Source organism: Anser cygnoides, chromosome 2 (assembly GCF_040182565.1).
Source record: "Anser cygnoides isolate HZ-2024a breed goose chromosome 2, Taihu_goose_T2T_genome, whole genome shotgun sequence".
In the NCBI taxonomy this organism is placed as follows: domain Eukaryota; kingdom Metazoa; phylum Chordata; class Aves; order Anseriformes; family Anatidae; genus Anser; species Anser cygnoides.
This window is the reverse complement of record NC_089874.1, coordinates 50,040,676-50,065,094: the sequence shown is the minus strand read 5'-3', so window position 1 is coordinate 50,065,094 and position 24,419 is coordinate 50,040,676. Positions and strand designations below refer to the sequence as shown.

The 24,419-nt window shown below is 41.9% G+C and overlaps 3 protein-coding genes across 6 annotated transcripts in view; 2 read left to right on the top strand and 1 right to left on the bottom strand.

Moving 5' to 3' along the window:
- Positions 1-24,419, bottom strand: part of LOC136786324 (nuclear pore complex protein Nup153-like) — a 378,386-nt gene that overhangs the window by 313,631 nt on the left and 40,336 nt on the right. The window lies entirely within an intron of this gene.
- LOC125184246 (tRNA selenocysteine 1-associated protein 1-like) overlaps positions 1-24,419 on the top strand; it is a 41,581-nt gene that overhangs the window by 9,676 nt on the left and 7,486 nt on the right. The window lies entirely within an intron of this gene.
- Positions 2,276-24,181, top strand: LOC125184245 (nuclear pore complex protein Nup153-like). Of its 2 annotated transcripts, none has more exons than XM_066991158.1 (13): positions 2,276-2,842; positions 5,221-5,431; positions 7,549-7,797; positions 8,867-9,006; positions 9,089-9,211; positions 11,393-11,503; positions 11,780-11,833; positions 14,091-14,249; positions 15,360-15,412; positions 18,105-18,231; positions 19,857-20,330; positions 21,581-21,673; positions 22,341-23,546. In XM_066991158.1, exons 1-13 carry the CDS (start codon positions 2,609-2,611, stop codon positions 22,425-22,427), a joined length of 2,115 nt encoding a protein of 704 aa, XP_066847259.1. In that variant the 5' UTR covers positions 2,276-2,608; the 3' UTR covers positions 22,428-23,546. The 2 variants fall into 2 exon arrangements, with proteins under 2 accessions (XP_066847259.1, XP_066847260.1); XM_066991159.1 differs by lacking the exon at positions 22,341-23,546 and adding an exon at positions 23,570-24,181 and having other exon boundaries at positions 2,351-2,842.

Below are 24,419 nucleotides of genomic sequence, written 5' to 3'. Positions count from 1 at the left end.
ACAAGTCTTTGAAGCAACTTTTCCAACACCGCCATACTTCACTTCTTCCAGTTATTTTCTGTTTTACTTAGCTGAAATGTTTTTTTTTCTTCCAAGCTTGAGGAAGTTTTCTACAAGAATGTCCCGTAATGATTTCATAAACTCTTTTCGTTGTACCTAGCTGCAACAGAGAGTGCTTTTATTCAAAAACCTGCTGGTTTTCTTTTCCAAGAAGTAGTGGGGTTTTTCCTATCTCTTCACTGATGGGAAAGGCTGTAGGACAGTAGCTTGAGGGGCTACTAATGCTGTCATCAGTGAGCCGGGAAAAGGCAGGAGTCCGAAACGGGTAAAAAGTACTTAAAAGGATACCAAAAGAGTAGATGGTACTTAAGCCGTGGATGTTTCTTTTTGCAGGGATGCTCTGGACCAACCGCTTCTTTCTAGCGCTACCTCAAAGTAACTTGCAGATAGAACTCACAGGGAAGGTTGATCAAATGGTGATGATCGCTGTCATTCTGCTGGACACGCAGATACTTGCCTTTCGTTTTGGCTCATTTTTAATACCAATTAACTTCAGTGCCTCGCGTTAATAGACACCGTTTGACTGCATCGGCAAATGTTTCTGAGTCGTGTCATTAAAGGCCTGTCACCCTACGGAAATCCTTCCAAATAAGAAAAATGGCATTTAAATAAATAAATAAAGCAGCGTTTGAACTTATGAGCAAACCTAGCGTAGCTGCCTTTGACGCTGATCTGGAGCAGAAAAATCACGTTATCACACTACTATGGTTGCCTTAATAGGTTTGGTGTACGTGAGGGAGGGAAGCATTATGTGATGTTTGCCTAGCTATTACATGGCCAATGCAGGAGGGGTTTTAGTCAGTTCCCTGAGCACGGATTGTTGCAGAAGTCGGTGATTTCACTGCCCAATGTCTGTTATTAAGCGCACGATTCACGTCCCGTTATCGTTTTTATTATTTATTTCTGTGTTTATTTTCTGGGGCGGCGATCTGTCACGATGCCCATCGTTCCCCTGCCGTAAGGTAGAATTTAGCGTGACGACCGCTTCCCGGACCAACGGGGCCACGAATCCGGCCTAAAACTCTGCTTGTGCGTTGGTTGTCGGCGTGGGGGCTGTTGGTTGTCGGTGCGGGGGTATCGGTTGTCGGTGCGGGGGTATCGGTTGTCGGTGCGGGGCTTTTCTGACGAGCACTGTGGGCTCGGGGCGCCGTCCCACGCCCGGCGCGGTGCTGCGGCACACCGGCGGTCGGCGCCACGGCGCGGGGAGGCTCTGGAGGTGACTCCTAGCCCCGTGCTTACGGTGGCCGGGCCGGGGTTCATTATGGCGGCCGGGTCCTGAGGGCGGGAGCGGGAGGGCGGCGGGACCGGGACGGGACCGGGGCGGGGCGAGGAACGGGAGCGGCAGCGGGAGGGGGGGGCGCGCGTTCCCGTGAGGGGAGGGGGCGCGCGAGGGAGGGAGGGGGAGGGTGTGAGAAACACTCCGTAGCCAAGAACTTGGGCTCAGGCGAGGAGCTCAGCGAAGCAGGAATTTATTCGCGATCGCAGTGGCGGGCGTCCCGTCCGTGCGAGGACTACCGCACACCAAATTTCCCTGGTGTATTGCCAAGCACTTCCCCGTGCAAGGGCTTACCATACACCGCATTTCCCGAGACTCTTCCTTTCTCTCCCTCATCTCACGCTTCGTCCGTCTCCGGCCGCGCCCCTCGCGGAGCTGCGGAACCGCGGATCAGGACTCCACACTCGCTCCGTACAAAAGTACGTCTCAATCACACGGCACACAGAGTCTCACCCGACCCCCAAGGCAATACTTCCTATTTCTTACCTTGGTCTGTGCACAGAGTTACCGGATCGATTCTCAAACCCGGAGTGCCTGCCTTCTTCCCTTCCCCACTCCTTCACGGATCCTGCCTCTTTCATCAGTCTCGGGCCCTCTGTCAGCTCTCCGCAGAACCGCCGCCGTCGATGCACAGGACCGCTGAAATCAGCGGGGCATGCCTTCCTGCTGCTGCGGCGGTGGGGCTCCCCAGTAGGCGACTGGCTCCCGGACGAGCCCCAAATTGTGAGAAACACTCCGTAGCCAAGAACTTGGGCTCAGGCGAGGAGCTCAGCGAAGCAGGAATTTATTCGCGATCGCAGTGGCGGGCGTCCCACGAGCAGGAGCGCCCCTGCTGGTTCCAAAACCCAGTTTATATACTTTTTGATGACGGGACCCTCCCCTGTTTCCCCACTCAGGGGGTGATCCAGGCTCACAATCTGTCTGATGCTTCCCAGACAATGCATGGCCTTCCGTTGCCGGCCTGTTAAATTTCAGATTTGACTTTTTTACTGGTTGAAGCGGTGATGTTTCTTCACTTACCTGACTTGACTCAACACCGTGATTTTCCCCGAATTGTTCTACGGAGTCTGGTTGTCTGCGTTTTACAAGGTCGCCTGCTAAGCGTTCTTATCGCTGCAAGCACACCTCAATACCCCATTCCTTACCTTTAAACAACGTAACTCTGCAAAAACAACATTTTTATTCCCACGAGGGGCAGGGCAGGCCCCGCGGCGCGTGGCGGCGGGGGGCGGGGGGGCCCCGTGACGGCACCGAACGCGGGGGGGGGGCGGTATGGCCTCGGGCGGCGCGACCGGTAGCGGCGCGACCGGCAGCGGCATGGCCGGCGGTGGCAGGGCCGGTGGCGGCGGGGCGCCGGGCGGCAGCCCAGGAGCCCGATCAGGAGGAGGAGGAGCAGGAGGAGGAGGAGGAGGAGGAGGAGGAGGAGGAGGAGCGGCCGGCGGCAAGGTGAAGAGGCGGCGCCACCGTTTGGGCGCCGCGAAGCCCCCCTGTGCCAGGAGCAAGCGGGTGAGGAGCGGCCCCCCCACAGCGGGCCCTTCCCCCTCAGCCCACCAGTTACCCCCTTACTTACCCCCTTCCCTTACCCGCCCCTTTATCCCCTTAGTTACCCCCTACCCACCTCCTTACCCCCTTAGTTACCCCCTCGACCGCTTAGTTACCCCCTTAGTTACCCCCTCAGCCCCTTCCTAACCCCCTCAGTTACCCCCTCAGCCCCTTCCTAACCCCCTCAGTTATCCCCTCAGCCCCTTACTTACCCCCTTACCCCTCTACCCAGCCCATTACCCCCCTCCTCCCCCTCCCCTTCACCCCCAGCCCGCTGCCCTCAGGACCCCCAGTGCCACCCCCAGGGCTTTCCCCGCTCCCTGCACCCCTCCTCAGCCCATCATCAATTCTCTGAACGTTACCTGCCAGGCTTTGCTTCTCGTTTGTGCTGTAGGGTACAGCAGGTTGATGGTGAAAGCGGTCCGTCAATTCGGGCTGTGAAAATCCCCGTGCTGGAGGGGGGACGCGCCGAGATCCCTCCCAGCAGCTCTTTGCTAAGAAATGTCAGGACGCCCAGAGAGATGCTCTGGAGATGCCCTCTGCACGTTTGTTCAGCCAAAACCTCTCCGCTATTAAATGAGCAACGTAGCTGAGGGGATTGATTATCATATGCAAAACCAAGGGAGCGCTACGCGTGGATAGCTGCTCAATTAGGTTTTTATCACTTGCAGAAATGCCAAGTCCCTTATACCATATATTGACAATCAATCTTGTCCATCTAAAGCTGGCCTGGAAGGGCAATGCAAACATTCCCCACGCTTACAGAGCAACCGTTGAAACCTCTGGCTTGAACAGTGCATTAATGTTGAAAGTGCCATAGCTTGCGTGTGCCGACACTGTGTAGCTAACTGATAAACCTTACACGTGGATTAAAAATAATCAGTGGAGATGGTTTTCTAACTTTTCCATTGTCTGTTATCTCTGCGTGTTTTCCAGTAGGTTTATTTAAAGAGTGTGCCAGAGCAAACACGTGCGTGGGGATATCTGGGGGATTCTGCACAGAGAATGGCTGCTGCACATCCAGCGCAGATCAAATTAACAGTAACTTATCGGGGAAGAATTTTAATGATTGATAAATAGACAAACTGATCGGTGTTACATGTGTGCATTTATTATAGCAGTTAGCTTTGTAACCAGACGAATCGTGCAAATGTTCATAACGTAAAAGGGCGAGCTTTGAGCAGATAGCTTGCTTAGAGCATTTGTCAATTAATTTCAGTTTATTTTCAATATCATGTCCACTCTGCAGAAGGTTCTGTGGCTTAATGTTAATTGTCTCTCAGTGATGCAGTTGGGGAGGCACGAAAGCGACCGATGCGATTTTGTGAGGTTATACCTCTGGTTCTGATCCCTACCCCGCTGTTTTTCTCATCCTTCCCCCTACAACTTTAGTCGATAAGTCGATTCTTAGAAATACTTAAATAGATGTGTTTTGTGTGGTTGTGATCATAATTACAGCCCACCAAACCCTCTGTCTCTTACCATTAAGCTCTGAAGGTGCCTGGGCACTGTAGACAGTATAGTTAGCAGCTTTGAAGTTCCTGGGAACTAGTCCTGGATCTATTTTACTTTTTTTTTCCCCCTACCTGCAGGAGGGATGATTAGCAGGATGCCTAGCTCATGATTGTCAGTTTTCTGGATATTATTTAACCGTAGTTCCTGGGGATTTCGGTCAGGTGGGAATTCTCCGATCGTACCCGATGTATGCTGCAGAGTCAGTCTTCTACAAAATACGGCAACAGCTTTAGAAGGCTCTTGCAAGAGGAGGTGCTGGTGCTATAGCTATAGCTGTGTTTCTTCCAGGACATCTTCTGGGTTAGCCTGACTGTTGAGAGCAGAACTGTTTTTTGTGCGTATAGTCACTGCAATTCAGCATTACTAAAATTGAAAATATTTAGATTCACTGATTTTAATGGGTAGTATGGTCCTGACTGTCGCAGTAGATAGTTGCTGAACTTCTGGTTTAGTTGGTTTTCACGTGAGGGTGCGAAGAGGAAGAGTCCTGGAACAAGTCTGTAGGTCAGGAGCTGTTCAGGCGTAGAGTTTCCTGATAGCCTTGCAGATTGACGACCTGCTGGTGAATTTTGGCAGAGGTTTCAAAACTTTGAACCTTGCCAAGGTCACTTGGAAGTGCAGAAAGTGATAGGTAGTTGTAAATCAATCTTAGGTGAATTTTAGGTTTACCAGAAGTGTAGCGATCCTATGCCAGGGATCAACCTCGTCGTCGTCTTGTGAATATTTGCTGTATAATATCTGTCTTCAAGGTCCGTGGAAGGTGGTATCCCAGCATATGCTGTTGACTGTGTTTCTGTAATTAAACAAGTGTTTTTTCTTTCAAGCAGGGAATAATTAGCAGAATGACAGAAACGGTGAAATATATTGTACCGGCGTGGCTGCAGAAGTATTTCAATAAGCGTGAGGAGGAGTGTGTAGACAGAAATGAATCTGCAAACCAGGAGGAGACTCCGGTAAACTATCACCACGATTATGCAGATGAAGATACCATAATCGATGAGAGATTCACGCATGAACCAGCAAGAATAAGTAGACAAGGTATGTAAAAAATCATTTGGAATTCTGGCCATCTGTATTTATTCACAGATTTCTAGTTTTGAATCTGAATTTCAAAAGGAAATTGGAATGAGGGTTTTGACAGAATGAAAAAAAAACAAACAAAAAAGTCGAAACAACTGTTTGTGAAACCGTCTTAGCTTTAAACTGTATACACAGTTACAAAGCATACATCTTATGCTCTTGGAAGGCATCAGTTAACTTTAGGTACTCTATTAGCCAGGTGCTAAATGCTGAAAATAAGTCATTTGCAAGTGTGCTGGGTTGCATTTTCCATCTTTTAAAAGATATGGAATGAAAATCTGTCTAATTGCCTAAGGCAATTAAAAAAATTAATTTGTTTTGCAGCCTTCGAAACAAAAGACTAGATGCTAGAATGGCAGAGGAAAATTCCGTCTCGTGTCCCGACTTTGTTTGTTTTGTTTTGTTTTGTTTTGTTTTGGGCTTTGATCAATTTAGTAAAGTTCCTTGTTAACTTGATGGTGAACTGGGGAACTTGTGCACGGATGTGGTTTATGAGATTATTATCCTTAAAATATTCAATAACTTTAAGGTCTACGCGGGGGGAGGGGGTGTCTTTGAAAAGGTATTTGACCGTTGGCAACGAGGTTTGCAAGTCCTTTACCTCATGAAAGATTAATTTGTCTTATATCCAGCGCCTCTCACTGTTCCTGTAGTCCTGTTGTATAAATTTGCATCTATTCTTATTTGAGTTTCTCTTAAATTAGCTGTTTTGGGGAAGTCAGCTTTTAATAAGTAAAGAAGTTTTGTCTGAGCGTGCGTAGGTAACCATAGATAATGTGGAAAGTCAGTTGCTTCTGTTGTTGGCAGAATCAAAAAATAAGGAGGAAATATCTTTGCCTCCAATCTCATCTAATTGTAAACAAGGAGATTGATGGCTTTGTGTGTAGCTGTAGCTTGGGAATGAGTTTGGAGAAAAGAATAGAGAAGGTCTTCGTGACTGAGGAACACATGTTGGCTTTCCTATGTAACTGCGTGAAAGGAGCTTTCAGTAAGAACAGCTGCACTGCAAGCTTGCTAACTCCAGGAGCTCAGGAGCAGGCGGACACCCTCGAACCTTATGCAGCTTATGTTGCTGTCCGTGGGTGTTACTATGCTTAAGAATAAGATTATTTTTTTTAATTATTACTACATTTTGAAACCAATGTGTCTCTTCATTTCTGAGGTATCATTGTGCTGGAGCCTATATTGGGTGGCCTTCCGCCTCAATAACTTTCTGTATCTCAAACGGTGCTGTCCTAAAAATCTGCTCATGGTTTGGAGAGCTAATTAGTGGTACTGCAGTGGTTATGAAGATTGAACTAACTAGTTTAAGCTTCAGTTCAAGTATCAAGAGGATAGTGGCTCAAAGTCATTTGAATTGCCCAGATTCCTGGGAGAGACAGTAGGCTTTCATCAGGCAAAATACCCATGAATAGTTCCATTCATTTAGCAAGATAGACTTCAAGGCCACCTATTCCAGGCCACTGGCATTGTTTGCAGACCTTTTGCTTCAAGAGGCAAAAATGCTTATCTGGTTACTTGGGTCAACATCCTTGTCCCTTGGGTCAAAATCCCAATAGTTAATGGGTAGATGATGTTTTGCCTCTAACGTGAGCTGATATGGAAGAACTTGGGAAAAAAGTACTGCAAACGTTCATTTTCATGTTGTGTATTCAGATTAATATAACCTTTGTTCCAATATTATGGAAGCTGCAGTGTTATCTGTAACTTACCGTGTAATCTCAAATTTTGTAAAGCTTATTGCAAGCTGTACATGGGAGAAGGAGTATATATGTTTGATTTAGTGAACGGCCAAGTCAGCGTTAGAGCATTTGAGCACGGGGTCAGAATGTGGTGTTGTAAAACCTCATAGTTAACTACTTCTGGATGCAACATTAATACTGTGTATCGCAAGCAGTGTTGTTGTTGTAGCCAGACAGTTAGATGCAACCGTATCTGGGTGAGGAAGAAGTTAAATTTGGCTTCTCTCTTTTTGCCTTAGAACTTGGCAATAGCATGGCTGTCGATAGGAAACAGGTTTTGGCTTCTGTGAGCTTGTTAATAGCAAAGCTAATTATCTCCCTGTTCTTGTCTAGAACCATCCACAAGTAGATCAGCACTGAACTTCCCAGTTGTGTTAACAAGGCCCTCTCTTCGTTTGAGCCATCTGAATTATACCATGCTGGATTCTCCTGTCCCACCTTGTCAGCCCTCGACATCTTCTATATTTGGCATTGGCAGTCCTAGGCTGTCCTTCATAAAAGAAATAGAAGATTCTACCTCTGAAAAAGACGATGATAACATCTCAACAACCAGTGATTCCTCCTCTAGAGCATCTGCTGAAGGTGATTTTTGTGTTCTCTGTTTAATTGACTTTTTTTTTAATGTGAAGTACCTTGCGTTCTTTAATATTCCACATCACCTTAGTAAATAAAATAGGTGAATGTCAACTTTGGATGCGAGAATTAAATTGAATTTTTAGTGTTTTAGAAGTATATAATCCTATCACCTTTTTAATAGAAGCGTGCTTTGGAATACGTTTATGATACCCTGATGTTAGAAAGAGTCGATGCTGAAATATACACATTCAGCTAGGTTATATGTAAATTTTGAAGTGGGACGGTAGGAAATCAGGCTGACTTGCCGTAGCTTGACAACTAGGCTGATTGTCTAGAAGAGTGACTCAGACCTTTCTTGGTAGAAGGCTTCAGCTGTCAATACTTTCATGTCTTTTGCCAAATTCATTGAGCAAAGCACACCATTTTAAAATAAAAAATAAGCATCGTGTCGATGTAGGTTGGTACCTAGGTCTTCTCGCTGAAAGGGCGAACAGCAGGTTTGCAGCTTTTTCTAGTCCCCCATAGAGACAGGGACTGACGTGTGCTCAGCAGGTTTTCCAGAGAACTTTTGTACAGCTGAGAGTAGAGTTGCTGGGCTTTAGCAATATAACCTGAGTGCACTAGAACTTTCTGGTGTGTCTTCGTAAAACATACATGGGCAGAAGATCGTTAACTCTTAGAGCAGCCTTTGGGGAATCTTCCAGGTTTAAAACCTGTGCGATTATGATCTGTGCTGGCCTCCAGCCTTTTACCAACATAGTAAAAAGCTTTGTCTGTACAAATGCACTGATGTTTATGCGGTCCTCTTTTATCTTAGCATGAAGGAAAAAAAATCTGCATTGGAAGCACAGTATTAACTTGGTAAGATTGCTGAAAACTACTTGCAGCTCTGTGAACAGTTTTCAAGTTTGTAGGTGATACTTGGTTTTCAGTCTGTACGTGAAGTTGATCTATTTAAAGAAGCTGAAGTCATGCTTATTTTTCTGTATTGAAGAACTTGAATTAGTGTGATCTTTATTGTTAAAGTTCTGTACGTACTAGAGGCATTTACATCTAGCATACGTCATTTTGGCAGATGTTGCAGTTTTAAAAAATACTTCATCGTCACTGCTCTGGCCCACAGAAGCTGAAAGAACTCATTCCCTCTCGCAGCATTCTGCAGCTAGCTCTAAGAAACCTGCATTCGGTTTATCTGCTTTTGGAGGACTGTGTCCTGTAAGTACTGCACAGTATTTCTTTTAATCAGTTTGAATGTGTACCTGTTTTTCTATCCACTTATCGTACTGTGTTTCCGTAGGCATGTGGAAGCACGTCTGTTTTTAAGGAAAAGCAGCTTGGGTTTTCTCCATTTTACCCCGGAAAGACGGCCTATGGTGGTGCAGCTGCAAGATCTAGGCAGCGAGAGACAGAACCTTATCGGGTATGAGAAAAGTAGTGTAGTGGGAAATAGTGATGGAAATAAAAAAAGCAGCACTGCCAAAGGAGCTTGGAGCAGGGAGCTGAATATGTGGTAACAGTTGCTCTTCTGCCCTCTTGGTCTACAAAAATAGACGAGATTGATTTCTGTTTAAATTCTTTTATAACGGTTTTTACCACAGGTAATACTTGTCAGAAAGAACAAGAATGGCAGTTTGGGCTAGTTGTTGGTAGTTGGGGTTTCCTCTGTTGTTAGGTCTTTCAAAAAATTCCATTTAAGTGCCATTGTCTGCCTCTGACTACATTACGTTAAAATAACTTGATGCAAAAAAACCAATGACAGCCTAACTTTGAAAACTTGTGTTTATGGTAGCAAAAGCTACTGTAGTCAAACCTGGCTAATATTTATCTGTGGATCTTCTTTTCCAAGCATGCCTACATTCATGCTATGGATATGTTGTATAAGCCTGCAGTCTTTGAAAATATCTAAAATCAACTTTGCTGATCCTTTGTTCTTCTGGTACACAGAGGCATGCAGGACTAAATGCAGTCTCAAGATAAGCAGTAACATGCTTTCTGTTTTGAACGATTCATATAGTTCTTGAAGAGAGTTATTTGCCCCCAAGAGTTCTTGGAAATAGCAAATAAAAACTGCTGACAACTCTGATTAGCTAGAGCTGAATCGAAATGGAAAATCAAATCAGGTTTGGTAGGAATGTATTTAAATGAAAGTGACTTTTATCAATAAATCAAAAGGAATTTTAAGAAAATGAAAACGCGGGTTTGCTGGCTCTGTTCTGACAGTCGATTTCTGCAACGGAAAAAGGGCAGTACAAGTACCTCACTTACGGGAAACCTTGAAACCTTGTGGTGCAAAGCTGGGAACCCTCTTTGGTCGGCTATTTTTATTTTTTACAATATTACTGCATTATAGTAAAAAGAGGAACCAAAATACTAGGCTTTTAAAGGAGAGAGTAGCTTGCTTCTTGCTGCTTGCTGTGAATGACAGCAAGGTACTAGAGAGTCCAGCGAAGGGCCACCAAGATGATCAAGGGACTGGGAGCACCTCTCCTCTGAGGAGAGGCAGGGACTGCTGGGCCCGTTTAGCATGGAGGAGAGGAGGTTCAGGGGGGATCTTATTGGTGTATATAAATACCTGAATGGATGGTGCAAAGAGCATAGAGAGCCATTGTGTTTTCAGCGGTGCCCAGTGCCAGGTCAAGAGGCAACAGGCACAAACTGAAACGTGAGGCTCTGTCTGAACATCAGGAAATGCTTTTGCACTGTGCGGGTGATGGAGCCCTGGCACGGGTTGCCCGGAGAGGCTGTGGAGTCTCCCTCTTTGGAGGTCTTCAAGAGCTGACTTGACATGGTCCTGGGCAACCTGCTCGGGGTGGCCCTGCTTGAGCGGGGGGGTAGACCAGGCGATCTCTAGAGGTCACTTCCAACCTTAACCATTCTGTGGTTCTGTGAGTCTCACTTGTGTTTTTACATGCTGCGTGGTCTGCTTCCTGTCTTCACATCGTGTGATAAGCACAGTGTGGTTATATGAGGGGTTTAACCTGGGAAGAAAAAAAGTCACACCAAAGGAAGTTTTTGACTGATATTTGAAGTTGGGTGGTGCAAATACACAGTTTACTTTTTCAGTGTAATGTTTAGATCTGTTACAGTTTAAATCAGATCTTTATCTTTTAAGACAAAGATTTGCAGCCAACTTTAATCTTGGGGGAAGGGAGGAAGCAAGAGAGAAGTAAAACTAGTTCCTGGTTATGATTGTATACACTGATTTTAAGATGGTACAGCTAGACCATCGTGAAACTCTGAGGTCTGTGTTGTTACTGAAAATGCTTTCTGTACCACCACAAGCCTTTTCTTGAGTTCTGTTTCCCTGATTACTGCTTCGGAGGCCTTAGCAGTCCTAGCATCATCCGTCTTGACCTTTTACAAGTACGGAGTTCTTTTATTGCTCGTGCAACAAGCACATGCAAGATGCACTGAGGCCCAAGGTAAACTTCATTAAACTCCGAATGTATTCTCTTCTTTATGGCTTGAACTCCCAGTGACTGCATTTTTCTCTGTCATCGGAATATATTGATTGTATCATCAGTGTAGCCTTGGGACATAAAATACATGCCTCCTTAGCTGAGAATTGACCATTGTAACACTTAAAATGCTAATTTTTCAGGCACAAAAGAGAGCGAAAGCTAGACAAGAAACTGTGCGGCCCCGCGCTACCTTAAGTACCGCTGCACGGTGCATCTTGGAGGCAGTGGAGAAGCTGTCAAGCTCTTTGTTGGTAAATAGCACATCTTTTAATCTGTTTTTGCTTCATGTGTTTATAAAACTTAGTAAATGTGCCATCAAAGGATAAAGATAAAACTATTCTTCCTTACGTTGTGGCCGGTTTAATTTAGTGCGCTATTTTTTCAACAGGATGCTAAAAGAATGGCATCTCTTTTGCCGCTGTGTTGTATAAGTTGACCATGAACCCCCACATTTTTGTTGCAGGGAACCCTCTGTCTCAGGAAAAAAAAATTGCCCTCTAATATTTATGCTTTGTTTTTTCCCTTAGCCTCCGGACATAGATAAACCGGATATTACTGACTTCCAGTCCAAACGAAGAAAGGTAAGAACCAATAATGTCTTAAGCTGAGGTAGATAACTTTTTCAATGCTTTATCACTATTAGAAAAATTTTCTCAAACCTTAGTGACAACATAGACATCAAATCAAGTTAATATTGGCATGTATCCACAATAGATGATGGGCTGTGAAGATTACTCAGGTTAAGAATTATGTTATCTTTGTAAGTTGAGAGCAGCAACTCTAGAACACACCAAGTCGTTTTATCTTGTCCCCCAACTTGGGGTGAAGCTGCATATTAAAATTCCTGTTGAGGCAAGTTTTCTCTTGAAGAAATGATCACAAATAGAAAAATGGTGATTGAGTGGTCATATAGACTTTGTACAGACTTCCGTGTTCATTCGGGCACAGAAAACTAGTTTTTCTGCTTTTTATCACCATTCAAAGTAAAGACGAGGAAAACCGTTAATTTCCGACGCTATAAATCTTACGCTCCTAAATTCCTATTTGGAGGTAGCACAGAACTGGTGATAATACTGTGGTAAAGCATGACTTCCTTTCATTTTGTTTAAAAAATGAAAACTAGTCATCTTTTTTTGATGACTTTAGTTAGGGGTATCCTTGGGCTTATTAAATTGCAAAACCCTTAAATGACCACTTGAAGATCAGGTGACTGAAGGAAATAACAAGATGTGCAAACTTTTCATCTTCTGTTCTAATGAGCAAAGGGACAGTGTCTCAAGAAGTTTCTGTGCTAATTCCTTGATTGGATGGATGTATAATTAAGTTTACAATCACTTCAGAGTTTACAAACATCTCAGATTTCCTGGACCATCTTTTCACCATCTGCCAAATTACAAGGGCATGGAGAAGTGAAGTATATCATAAATATTATCCAAATAACTAAAACCAAATCTGGTGTGAATTCTCAGTTATATTATAGCAATACACCTGTGATAAGGCATTAAGAAAGATCTGCCAGATTTGCAAGAGAGAGCCTGAAATTGTCAGCCACTAAATGAATGTTGCACGCAGCTGTCAGTGGGTGAAAGGAGATAGATTGTCTATTCATAATACTAGAATTCATAATGGTGGCGGGAGAAGGGTAGCCCGTGATGAGAAGCAATTATTTGCTGAGGAGACGATCGTGTGTTTTCCTGCTAAAGTGAACATGCGGTTGACGGAACACTTGTGCACTCGGGCTAAACTTCTGCAGTGGGTAGCAGTGATGTGGTATTTTTCATATTTCAAGGAACTGTACCAGGCAGAATAGCTCTTGGTGTATTGAATGCCTAACTGGGGGATTTAATATTTTTCTTTTTTACCTTTAAAACCAGCAATGAACCATCGTTCACTCGAAGTAGATTTGTGAACTTACATAAAACATGTCTTATTCAAGGTTTCAAACTGAATGTAATATTTTTTAGAAAGATGCATTTTTGTATACTTTAGAGAGAGTGTGAATCCTATTACTAAGAGCTGGGAGATACTGTGAAATTAAAGCTGCAGCGTAAACAAAAATTTCCTGTTGGTATTGATTTGAACAATAGCATGCTTCCTAAGACTGTATTTTCTGATCCTTAAGACCGCAGGCGGAGCCATCGGTAAATCTTGTAGCCTTTAGGCTTTGTTTTCTGTCTGACAGTTCAGTTAAGTCAGTTTTGCAGAACACGCAGTGGTCTGTGTTAAAAATTAACTCTGGTCTGTGAAAATGCTTTGAAAAGGGAAGTCAAACCCACTACTTGAAGTGCATCTAATGCACATGTAAAGCATTGGATCATATTTTAATGAATGAGATTATTGTAAGATTGACAAGGTGTTTTTTTTTGAGTGTGTTCTATTGTTTGTGTAACTTTGAAGAGGGAAAATGTAGGGAATGTGAAGCCCAGAAGCCTGTATAATTAGTTGCTTAACACTTCGAATGTTAAATTAATGAATTAAGCTACTAAAAAAAAAAATCACAGTGTGGGCAGAGGAAAAGATAGGAGCATATTCTAGGAACATGGGTTATTTTAATTATGGTAGCATGAATTATTTTGTCTATGAAGCTAACTGCCAAATTTTGAAATGGAATTCAGTCAGACTTTGGCTACTTATATATAGCTTTATGGATTTCGTTACTGGTTTTCTGGTGATTTCCCTCTACAAGTTGAACGGTCTTCAGAATTTTCAAATTGTATTCACTGAGTGCCAAGACCGATGGGGGGAGGTTTATAGTTCTGTAATTTGTTTTCATCAATAAATATTGGAATTAATTTGGGTGGACGTAAGGATAAATTGATTGCTGTTTCCCTTTCAAAGCTGGAATCCCAGAATGCATTCCAGCCTCCACCTGTTAAGAGACTTGTGACACCAACGGTAAACCGTCAACCGATGCGTTATACGCGGTATTCTGAACCATCACCGACTTCAACTACTCAGTCCAGCAAAATTTGCCAGAGAGTAGACACAAAGTTCCAAGTGAGTACATTTTTGAGTCCTTATGTGCCTGTTTTTTTTTTCCAGTCTTGGAATGTTTCTCAAACCAATTGTTATCCTATCTTTGCAAAAAGTACTGATAGTATGTTTGAGGCGAGCTTTAAGGCAGTGGGAACCATTGTGAAATAGATTGAGCTTTTATGGATTTAATTCTGTTTTTGGAACACTCAGTGTCTTGTGGTTGTTTTCACGATGTCATGATGTGCTATTGAGTCATCCTGTTCTCAGTGAAAGAATATTAAAAGACAGAAATGTTTTCCTTCTATATTCTCATGTACACAAAGGTGTCACTGATGAAACATGCTCGTGTTCTGTGTAAACTATTCCAGGTGAGCTATGTGCTCCAAGTGAGAGTTCTGACAATGTGCTGAGTTATCGTTTTTGATTGCTTTGGAGTAGATGGAGTCTGATAAATTTTCCATAAAATTAAATGGGCATCTCTTTCTGCGAAAACATCTGTGTTTCCAGTATCGGTCTGAGTGTACAAATGACCACGTGTTAAGTGTATGGGCTTTTTAGGCTGGAAATCAAAGTGGACAGTAATACTGGTTGCTTATTGCTTTTAACTCTTTCAATCTCTGTATTGTTTAGCCAGCACAATCTCCATTTGGTAAAGTTCTAAAATGAATGTAGCAGCAACTCCTTAGTTTTTTGGGGGGGTAGAGTTTTTTCGGTTTTTTTTGCTTGTTTGTTGATAAATGATAGAAAACAGAAAAGTATGTCCCTTTTACGGGGTTGGTAAACACAAGTTTTGATGAAAACTCTCCCCCCCACACGCACAATTTTTGTTATTTTGTTTAAATTAATTACTTTCTTTGTTAGAGGATTTGACAAATTTGATTTAGTGTTCTATCAGTTTGTCCTCAATGCTGAGTGAAGCAGTGATGCTTACTTTAGCCCCAAAATTTAACTGAACTGTACCCACAATGCTGAATTAGGGAACAACGTTAAGTAGGTGAGGTGTATTCAGTGCTATAAAATTAAAAATAAATAAATAAAATAAAAACCAGAAAAAAACACATTAAGTGGTTGTTGGTACTTTGTGTATTCTGTACATAGTCAGCTAACTCTTGAACTAAACTTAACTTGCAGGGGATGAGAGAGAAGACTTTGCCTGCAGAACAGCGAGCAGAACCATCTGAAAGGTATGACATCTATTAATTTAAAACTTACTTGAAGGAAGAAAGAAATTTCCTTTTTCAGTACGGTCTGCATGCCTGTCTTTTTGGAAAGGTGGTGACAGTTCTCAGTAAAAGGAATGGGAAATCCAATGAAAATTTTGTATTTTGAGGGAGCTGCAAAGTCTGGATTGTGTTTGAAGATCAATATAACTTTGAGAAAATTGTTGTTTTTATGAAAGGAAGGAAGATGAGCAAGAATAAAACTACTGATACACCACTTTTTATCCCGAGTTTATCTTCTGAGTAGGATACGAAGATGGGAAACGAGGCACGTTATAATGCTGTATCCACAGAAAGGATCTTTGCTATTGGAGGCCTAATTTTTTCCTTCTATAGGAAATATGGCTCATTTTGTAGTTTAACTAAATCTGTAGCGTTACAAATTTTGCTTTGACAGATATTTCATGGTTTATAACTCAGTTTACTTATAACAAAATAATTTGTCCCTCCTAATGTTCCCTAGGGGAAAAGCTATTAGTTTTAGCTATTTAATTGCTTGCAGTTTGAAAGCTCTGTCCTAATGGGATGATTCTTTCTGAAGTATTCTTTAGAAGGTGAAGTAGGGGAAGTGAGTTACGGTTCAGGAGGATGTTTACTGATGTGTTTTTTTCTTTATTTTTTAAGCAAAAACATGGAGGAAGATTTATGATTTATTATTCTTTTTTTAATACTCCTTTCATGATGAAGTTAAGTGTCTGCTTTGAGTTCACATGAAGACCATGTGTTCTTTAGAATCATTTGAGGCCAAATGCTAACTCATCTCTAAAATAAAAAAAAATCCAGAAGAATTAATTGAATTTCTTCTTGAGGAGACTGCTTTGTGTTATACTGCTTTCTTGGTTTAGGTCAAATGAGTTATCCTCCAGATAATATTGATGGCTTTTCCTTCTGGGCAAATGGTGTTTTGGGTAATAATACTTGAGTTAAGAGACTTTGCACTGGGTTTTTAGGGGGTTGCTCTTTTCAAAGAACAGTGGCAGGGAATTTTGTTGACTCTATGCTCATCTGCCAAGCAATTCTTGTGTGACCATGGGCATTCTTTGGCTTGCAGAAAGAACTCAACACTTTGTTTTGGCATCTAAAAGTTGGACTTCACAACAACCACCTTTTTAGGGGTGGAAGCGACTGGCTTTAAGGTTCTGGTACAGGTGCAATCAGGTGCTGGGTTTTAATTATGCTTTTTTCAAACTGTTCTAAATTGTCTCTGTTAGAACTCCTTTCTACTTCTCCATTTAGGAAGGAGATACAGAAAACTCATACTGCTTTTGATTTCGTTCACAAAGTTTATTGCAGTGCCCTACCTTTTCTTTGTAGAGTAGGTAGTGGGGGTAGTGTTTTTTGTGATGCTGGTCTCTGTTGGGTGCCATGTTCTGGAGCAGGAGCACCACACTGATCTGCTGGCAAGAGTCCCTTTGGACAGTTGAGTTGGAATACTCAGTAAATCTCTGGCCCACCAATGCTATATATCTACGTGTGTGTGTGTGTGTATATATATTTTAAACCTGAGTCCAATTGTAGATTAGACTTGCTTGAAGGCTGACAACTGTCTTTGCCCCCTTGAAGCTCACAGGTGTTAACAGAAAGAGGAATATGGGCTATTACGGGCAAGCGATAGTTGTCTGAATGAAGATCTATTTTGATGTAAGACTTTTTTCAGAATTCTAATGGATTGACAGTTTGGATTAGAGAAAAGTCTGAGCATATGCCTTAGGGATCTGTCTTCCTCTATGCAGTTACAGTGCTAAGCAGGCTGTTGTCAAGTATTTGACAAGTTTAGACCAGTTCTCCTCCGCAGTATTGTGGGAGTCTGACCTGGTGTCTTCCAGTGCGATCTAACGCACTTTTGTACTGACTGACTGATTGGCTGCAAGATAAGCTTTGATGTCACAGTTTTTCCAGGCATACTTCATTTTCTTGCCATAGTACTTTTGTTAGAGTTATTCCCTATTCCACTTCTGGTTTGGGTTATTTTTTCCCCATTTGCTCTTGGATTAGGATATCTTTCTGGTTTTGAGCTAGGCTTTTTTAAGTACCAGAAAAATGCCTTTGTATGCCTTACAAAAGGGATCTGTATTCATGTCTGAAAAGACTTCTGGAATGTTGGCATACCCAAACACCTCTGCTGTTCCTGCTGATGGCCACATGAAAGCCAGAGCTGCTTCTGAAGCTTAGGCCATATTACCTTGCCACACAAGTCTAAGGCGTCCCTATTCTATCAGAGCTGTTGGCAGTGTTTCCCATGTGTATGTGTGCATATGTGCACTCTTTCTGTATTTTTGTGAGCTGTTCTTTTATATCCCTGCAAAAGATACACGTGCATCGCAGAATCAGAGAACCAGTCCTATTTAAAGGAAGCACTGGAAAATAACAATCTAAATCAGCTCTTCTATTTCAGGTCTTCTGGCTTAGTCATTGTTCCCATGTGAACGGTGCACTTATGTATGTCCTTTTCATTGCTGCTGTTAATAAAGTTTTTCCTATTTAGAACATCAAGTATTTACCAGCGTTTAGCAACTTGTGAGACAGCTTTAGTTTTTTTCTGATCAGCAGGTTTCAATTCTAGGACTAATAACAGCTCTAATATCTTGAAAAAACAATTTGGCTGGTAATTTTTTTTTCTCTTGTTTCCCCCAACTTCTGTACTGTCGTGTGCTAGCAATGTGACCAGCTACAAATTCAGTACTGCTGCGTCCAATGGTCTGTCTTCAGGAGTGAGTAGCGGAGGCAGCAAAATGAGAAGGGAAAGAGGAATACACTATTTATCAAGAGCTGTACAAGAACAGGTAAGTGACTCTTAAATTAATTGCTGTCACTGAGCTTACTGAAGGAACTAGCTAAGTGTGTCAGTTTTATTGCATCATAGTAAATTATAACAATACCGCTTTATTTTTGCATTGTTTTTGTTTTCTTGTGGGTTTCAGAGCAGGCTCCAATTGATTTCCTGTGTTTGAATACCTGAACTTTGCTTATGTAATTTTGAAATTTTTAATTCTGTTACCTTGGAGATTCTTCAAACTATAACATTTCTCGTTAGCAATTGAATGAATGAGTCCTAAGAAGAGAAGTAATGTTTTGGTGAAGGTTTGTATAGTTTTTCTACAGGAATGATACTTGAAACGAGTGCCAAGTATAAAAAGAAAAAAAAAGCTTAATTTTTGGTTTCATATTTAAGTCATACAGAAAGATACAGGCCAAGAGTGTGAAAAAGAGTAGTAGAAGACAGCATTCTGCATGTCTGCTAACGATGACTCAGTTTTTGATACTCACCAAACTCATTGTGAGAGAGTTTTTTTCTCATTTTAATAGGAAAAATCTATTCCATAAAACTATGACCATGAATATTCAGATTATTTTTTCTTTTATTGGATGTTATATAAGCTGCCTGTAAGTTAATTTAAGTATTTACGTTAACATTAAGTATTTAATTAATATTAAGTTAATATTAAGTATTTAAGTTAATTTAAGTTTCAAATCATTAAATGGGACTTCCGGATGATGCAATATAAAGAAATCATAAACACTGTTGTTTATTCCTGTAACACAAATAAAATAATGGTCCAAATATCAAAAGTTCCATAAACTTTTCAAATCAAAACTGTGAAACAGATGTAAGCTACAGGATGCACTGAATATCAGTAGTACCAACTTACATCCCTGCCTAGTCATTTCTAAGTAGATCATGATAGTACTGTACAAATTTTGGTCAGATTTTCTATGCCATTTAAAACATAACTCATCCAATCTTAGTAATCAAATAAAGTAAGTGGCAGGGATGAAAACTGAAGCTGTTAGGAGGCTGTTTTCTGATTTTTATATTTGCATCCTGATACATGGTATAGACTGTATTTACCAGAACACAATCTTCAGGGCTGCTAGTCTGACTTTCTTTGGTGCTTTTTGTGTTTAGTTTGGTTGTTGAACCTACCTGCTTCTTTAAACATTACCTTTTTCCACGTTCCCTGCTGTAGTGACTTTAGAAACTTTGGCAGCTATCCTGCCTAATTTTGCAAGAGGAACACTTTCTCACTTGTCTTGAGAGTGTACTCTTAATTGAAGCCATGCGAGGGTAGTTAGAAAGGATGATGCTTCTCCAGAGCTTTGATGACTAAAGTATAGAAAAGAAAGAAAAAAAATGTGATCTGTGCCTCTCTGTTCTGCACAGGTTTTGAGTTAACTTTCAGTGTTCTTGCTGTACAGTTGTTGAATAGAGTATAATGTGGAAGCAGGCCTGCCATAAATTAAAATGACGTGGTAGACAGAGGTGGGGAGATCGGGATTTCTTCTGGAAACTTGCTTTCTCTTAATTTGTATGGATTTTTGTTCTATTTAATTTTGTTAATAAATTGGGTGCGATGGGGTGAGAAAGTAGTATGTCTTGTATAAGAAAAATTAAAATTTGCAACTTTAGGAAGTGGAGGAACCAGTGCTACCGAAAATACCCCTACCCATCAGTGCTGCATCGCTGCCTCAGTTCAATTCTAGTTTCGTTGGTAGTAGCGCTGTCTCAGCGTCACCGAGCGCTGTTTCAACAGCAGCAATGAGCACGGCAACTCCAGCAGCTGCGACGGGCATGGCAAATCCATCAGAGGTGGAGGGCATGACAGATCCATCAGAGGTGGAGGGCATGACAGATCCATCGGAGGTGGAGGACTTGACAGATCTATCAGAGGAGGAGGTGGAGGACATGATATATACAACGGCGACGTCAGGCATAACATGTTCAACAGTGCCCTCAGGCTTGACATATCCAATAATGGCGGCGGGCATGCCATATCTACTGAAGACAAAGGACAAGGCAAAGTCAACAGTGGCAACGACAAGCGTGGCAAATTCAACGGAGGCGGCAGGCATGGCAGATGCAGCAGCGACGGCAGCGGGCAAGGTAAATCTTTATGCTATAAATAATGTTTACAATGAGTATACTGCTTTATTGCGAGTTGACTTTTACTGTGGTGCTCATGAAACTAACAAATATTAGTTTCTACGCAGCTGAATGAATTGGGGTTGTATGCCAGTTTGGGGAAAAGGCATAAATGTTTTGATTCTGCTTCTCTCAGTCTTAGAGCCTGCCAACTCCCATTTAACGTGATTGTATAACTGCTTCAAATGCTGTGGAAGTCTGCGGGGGAAGGGGGGTGTGGACTTTATGCCAAGTTATTTATAGTGGTTTTGGCAGGGGTAGAGTTAATTTTCTTCGTAGTAGATGATGCTAGATGATGCTGTGTTGCAGATTTGTGAGCAAAACAGTGTTGGTAAGGCACTGGTGTTTTAGCTGTTGCTGAGCAGTGCTTACACAGTGACAAGTCCTTTTCTGTGTCTCACGCTGCCCTGCCAGCGAGGAGGTCGGGGATGCACAAGAGGCTGGGAGGGCACTCAGCCAGGACAGCGGAGCCCAGAGGACCGAAGGGATATTCCACACCATTTAGCATCGTGCTCAGCAATAAATGCTGGGGGAAAGAAGGGGAAGGAGTGGGGAGTATGTACAGGGTTATGGCATTTGTCTTTCCAGGTAGCCATTACATGCGATGAGTCATTAATGCTACCTCAAATTTAACAACTTTACTTCTTTACTTCCAGTTCTTTTCCCTGTTCCATTTGGAGGGAGTGAGCGAGTGGCTGTGTGGTGCTTAGTTGCCTGCAATGGTTAAACCACAACTTTATTTAAGTTATTAAATTAGAGGTAACGTGGTCATATAAGCCTCACATAGAATGAGCCTAGGGTGCAATAATTGGCATATTATTGCAATAAAATAAACATTAATCTGTTCCAGAGTACTTGAAATATTTTTTGTACGGTTTGAAGTAGATAGCTGCTTTAACATGTTGAGGTGTTTGCTGAAGTTCTTGGAGTATCATTGGGCTGAGTTTGCCGTTCTTCAGCTTCCTGGCTTGCTTTTCCGTGCATTTAGACCTAAGTAGCATCTCCAGCTTTTCCTCTCAGTTTCTGGAATTTGGTTTTGAAGATATTGTCCTATACCCACTTGGAAACTTCCCTGTGTTTTATTATTACTTTTATCTGCAAAATAACTCAAACATCAGGTTTTTCGACGTCACTGCGGGACTTCTGTTGGGTAGTGAATTCAGGTAGTTGTTGCTCTTAAATATAAACCTTTAATTCTTTTGAAAATACAGATACAACCAACAAGTACCGTTAGCAGTCCTGAGTTCGCGTTTTCATCTCCAGTTGTGAAATCTACTGAGGCAGAAGTGCTACCTACGTCTTCTGTAAGTAAAATAATAAAGGAGCTTGACTTTTTTTCTTAGGCATTTAGTAGGCTGTTGCAGAACACTAAAGCAGAATCTGCCTTGATGGAGAAAAGTATGTAGGCTTCTGGCTTATAATTTGTCATTCAGCATGCGTGCTACAAATGTGAAGAGCAGCTTTCAGATTTGGTTTTGTGTGTGCATTCGATTGAAGTTCCTGTGGCTTGAGAATCTGAAAAACCTCTCTTGTTCATAGCAGATTGGGTTTACATTTAGTGTTCCCGTTGTAAAATCGGCAGAACTTTCTGGACCCAGTGGTACTCCAGTGACGCCCTTTCTTACCCTAGGTAACTGAAACTTTAGCACTTCAGATCTGAAGTGCTGATTTTTCTTTTTTTCTTTATTAAATCTTCAATCTGTCCTGTCTGCGCATGCTAGCAATTCCAGGCAGTGTTGGACTTCTGCAGTATTTTTCCAGTGACAGATCTGCTTTTATAATTTTTGTTTTGTTTTGTTGCTTTTTGTTTTGCTTGTAATCATAAAGCATTGCAAAGTAAGTAGAATTTGTGAAGATTCTTATGTGAGAAGCATGAAAGCTGGAAATTCTTGTTTCTAACAAAAGTGAGTATAATCTGCTCTAACTAGGTCACATTGTGAAAGCTGTTTTTGTTTTCTTTTGTTTCAAAAGACACCACCACCTCAACCAACATCAACACACAGAAAGAGGAGGTCAAAGATTTTGCTGGTGGTCCCTTCACCACTGCCCTCGTATTAATGGAAGGAAGCGTCTTAGACGTTCTAAAAAATCCTGGAGAGATAATGAACTCCTTTTAAAAAGATGCTGCAAAAAATACGCTAGCATTTTTTATTAAAAAAAAACCAACACACGACTTATGGTTAATAGAGTATCTGCTATAAATATGAATGTAGGAGAGCATTACATTAAGCGCTGCGTTTGTTAAAAGATATCTTTTAAGAAAAAGGGCTTTATTGAATTTGATCTTTTCCCAAAAGTCTTCTTCTAACTTACATACTTGTTAAGAAGGCAGCACATTTCTCTACTGGAAAGAGCTAAGTGAGAGAAAATACATTGTGCATTTTGTTTAAGGAAAGACCTCTGAGTGAAGTGACATTCACTTTCTTTATCGGTTTAAAAGAAGCAGAATCTAAATCCACATTGTTCAAAGACTTCATTTTTGATTAAAAAAAAACCAACAAACAAACCACAAAACAACTATGTTCAATGTAGATTTACAAGCAACTTGAACTGCTGTTTAAGATGCATTTCCTTTAGTCTTTCTGTATTAGTAGCTTGTCTTTTCTGTTAAAATTGCCACCTTTTAAATAAGTAGTTGTCCTGTGTCCGATGCATTTTGAACAAAGATTATAGAAAATTAGACAGTTGTTCAATTGTCTTGAGTTTTTATTATTTAATTAATATTCGGCATCTGTGGGAAAATACCGTATGGATTGCTGCTCCGAGTACAAACTTCTGTACAGTTACTGGAGTAGATTTGAGTCATCTGCTACGGAAGGAGGAGCTTTAGAAATCTGATTCGATTGGGCATCGCGTCTTAATCAAATTGTATTATTTCCATTCCACGTTGGACTGTCAGATTTCAGTCAGCTACTGTCTGTTTGTACTTGTATCGACCAGTGAAAATGTTGATTTAAAGCTTGCTTGGAAACAAAGAGTTAAATGAAGCTTTAACGAAATGTTCTGTTGTGACCCAGTGCAGCAGATGAAATTTCATCCGTTTCGATAAGATTTCTGGGGACTTCCTGTTGCGCTCGGTCTGAATGTCTAGTTGTAACCATTGGCACCTGAGTTGAAATTTTTGCCCTCTAGTAAAGTCACTTAGTTACATGTAGTGAGGTGCTGCGCTAACAGGAAGACTTTTTTTTCTTGCTTCCTAGACTTTGGATTGTTGAAAACACGCTCTTCTACGTCTGCACAACCTACGACAAGCACAGTGGTTTATACTAGGCCTGCAATAACAACTTTTTCTGCAGGTAAAGAGACTTCTAAACAAGCATCGTACTGGCAATCTGATACATGTGACCCTTTTCTGCAAAACAAAGACATAAAGGACAAATGTGTAACTTGTCAAGCTACTAAAGCCTCAACAGTTGAGAGTATGAAACAGACAGTAAGTTCAAGTCAATGCGACACCTCAAAGCCAGCAGCGCCCCCAGCAGGGATGCTGGGCTTTGGAGACAAATTCAAAACAGTACCTGGAACGTGGGATTGTGATACATGTCTTGTCCAAAACAAACCGGAAGCTACAAAATGTATAGCATGTGAGACACCAAAACCTGGAACGGGAGTAATGCCTGCTCTGACATGACCAGTGGTCACAGACAGCTCGGTGACAGTGACATCCTCCTCGAGCAGCACTGACACAACAGCCACTCTGGGCTTTGGAGACAAATTTAAGAAGGCGAAAGGCTCTTGGGACTGTGGAATATGCCTTGTACCAAATAAGACGGAAGATAACAAATGTGTAGCCTGTCAGTCTGAGAAACCAGGTATGGTCCTTTTTTTCCTGTTGTTTCCATCCTAGCCTCTGTGGATCTTGTACAGAATAAAAGTACGTTGCATATATGGAATATTTTAAGCAACACGATTCCCAGGTACGGTTGATGGGTTAGCGGCTGTCTGCAGGATTGGTTTACAGGCACTTCAGAGGTCTCAGCCCAGGTTCCAGCCTGTCGCATAAATTGAACTGATTGTGAAATGTATTAGTACGGAGCTGGATCAATGCAG

Excerpts from the sequence above, each read along its gene's own strand:
- LOC125184245 (XM_066991158.1), top strand. The coding sequence starts at position 2,609 with ATGGCCTCGGGCGGCGCGACCGGTAGCGGCGCGACCGGCAGCGGCATG. Across the intron at positions 11,504-11,779 it reads AGCTGTCAAGCTCTTTGTTG|CCTCCGGACATAGATAAACC; the intron begins GTAAATAGCACA and ends TTTTTCCCTTAG. Across the intron at positions 11,834-14,090 it reads TCCAGTCCAAACGAAGAAAG|CTGGAATCCCAGAATGCATT; the intron begins GTAAGAACCAAT and ends TCCCTTTCAAAG.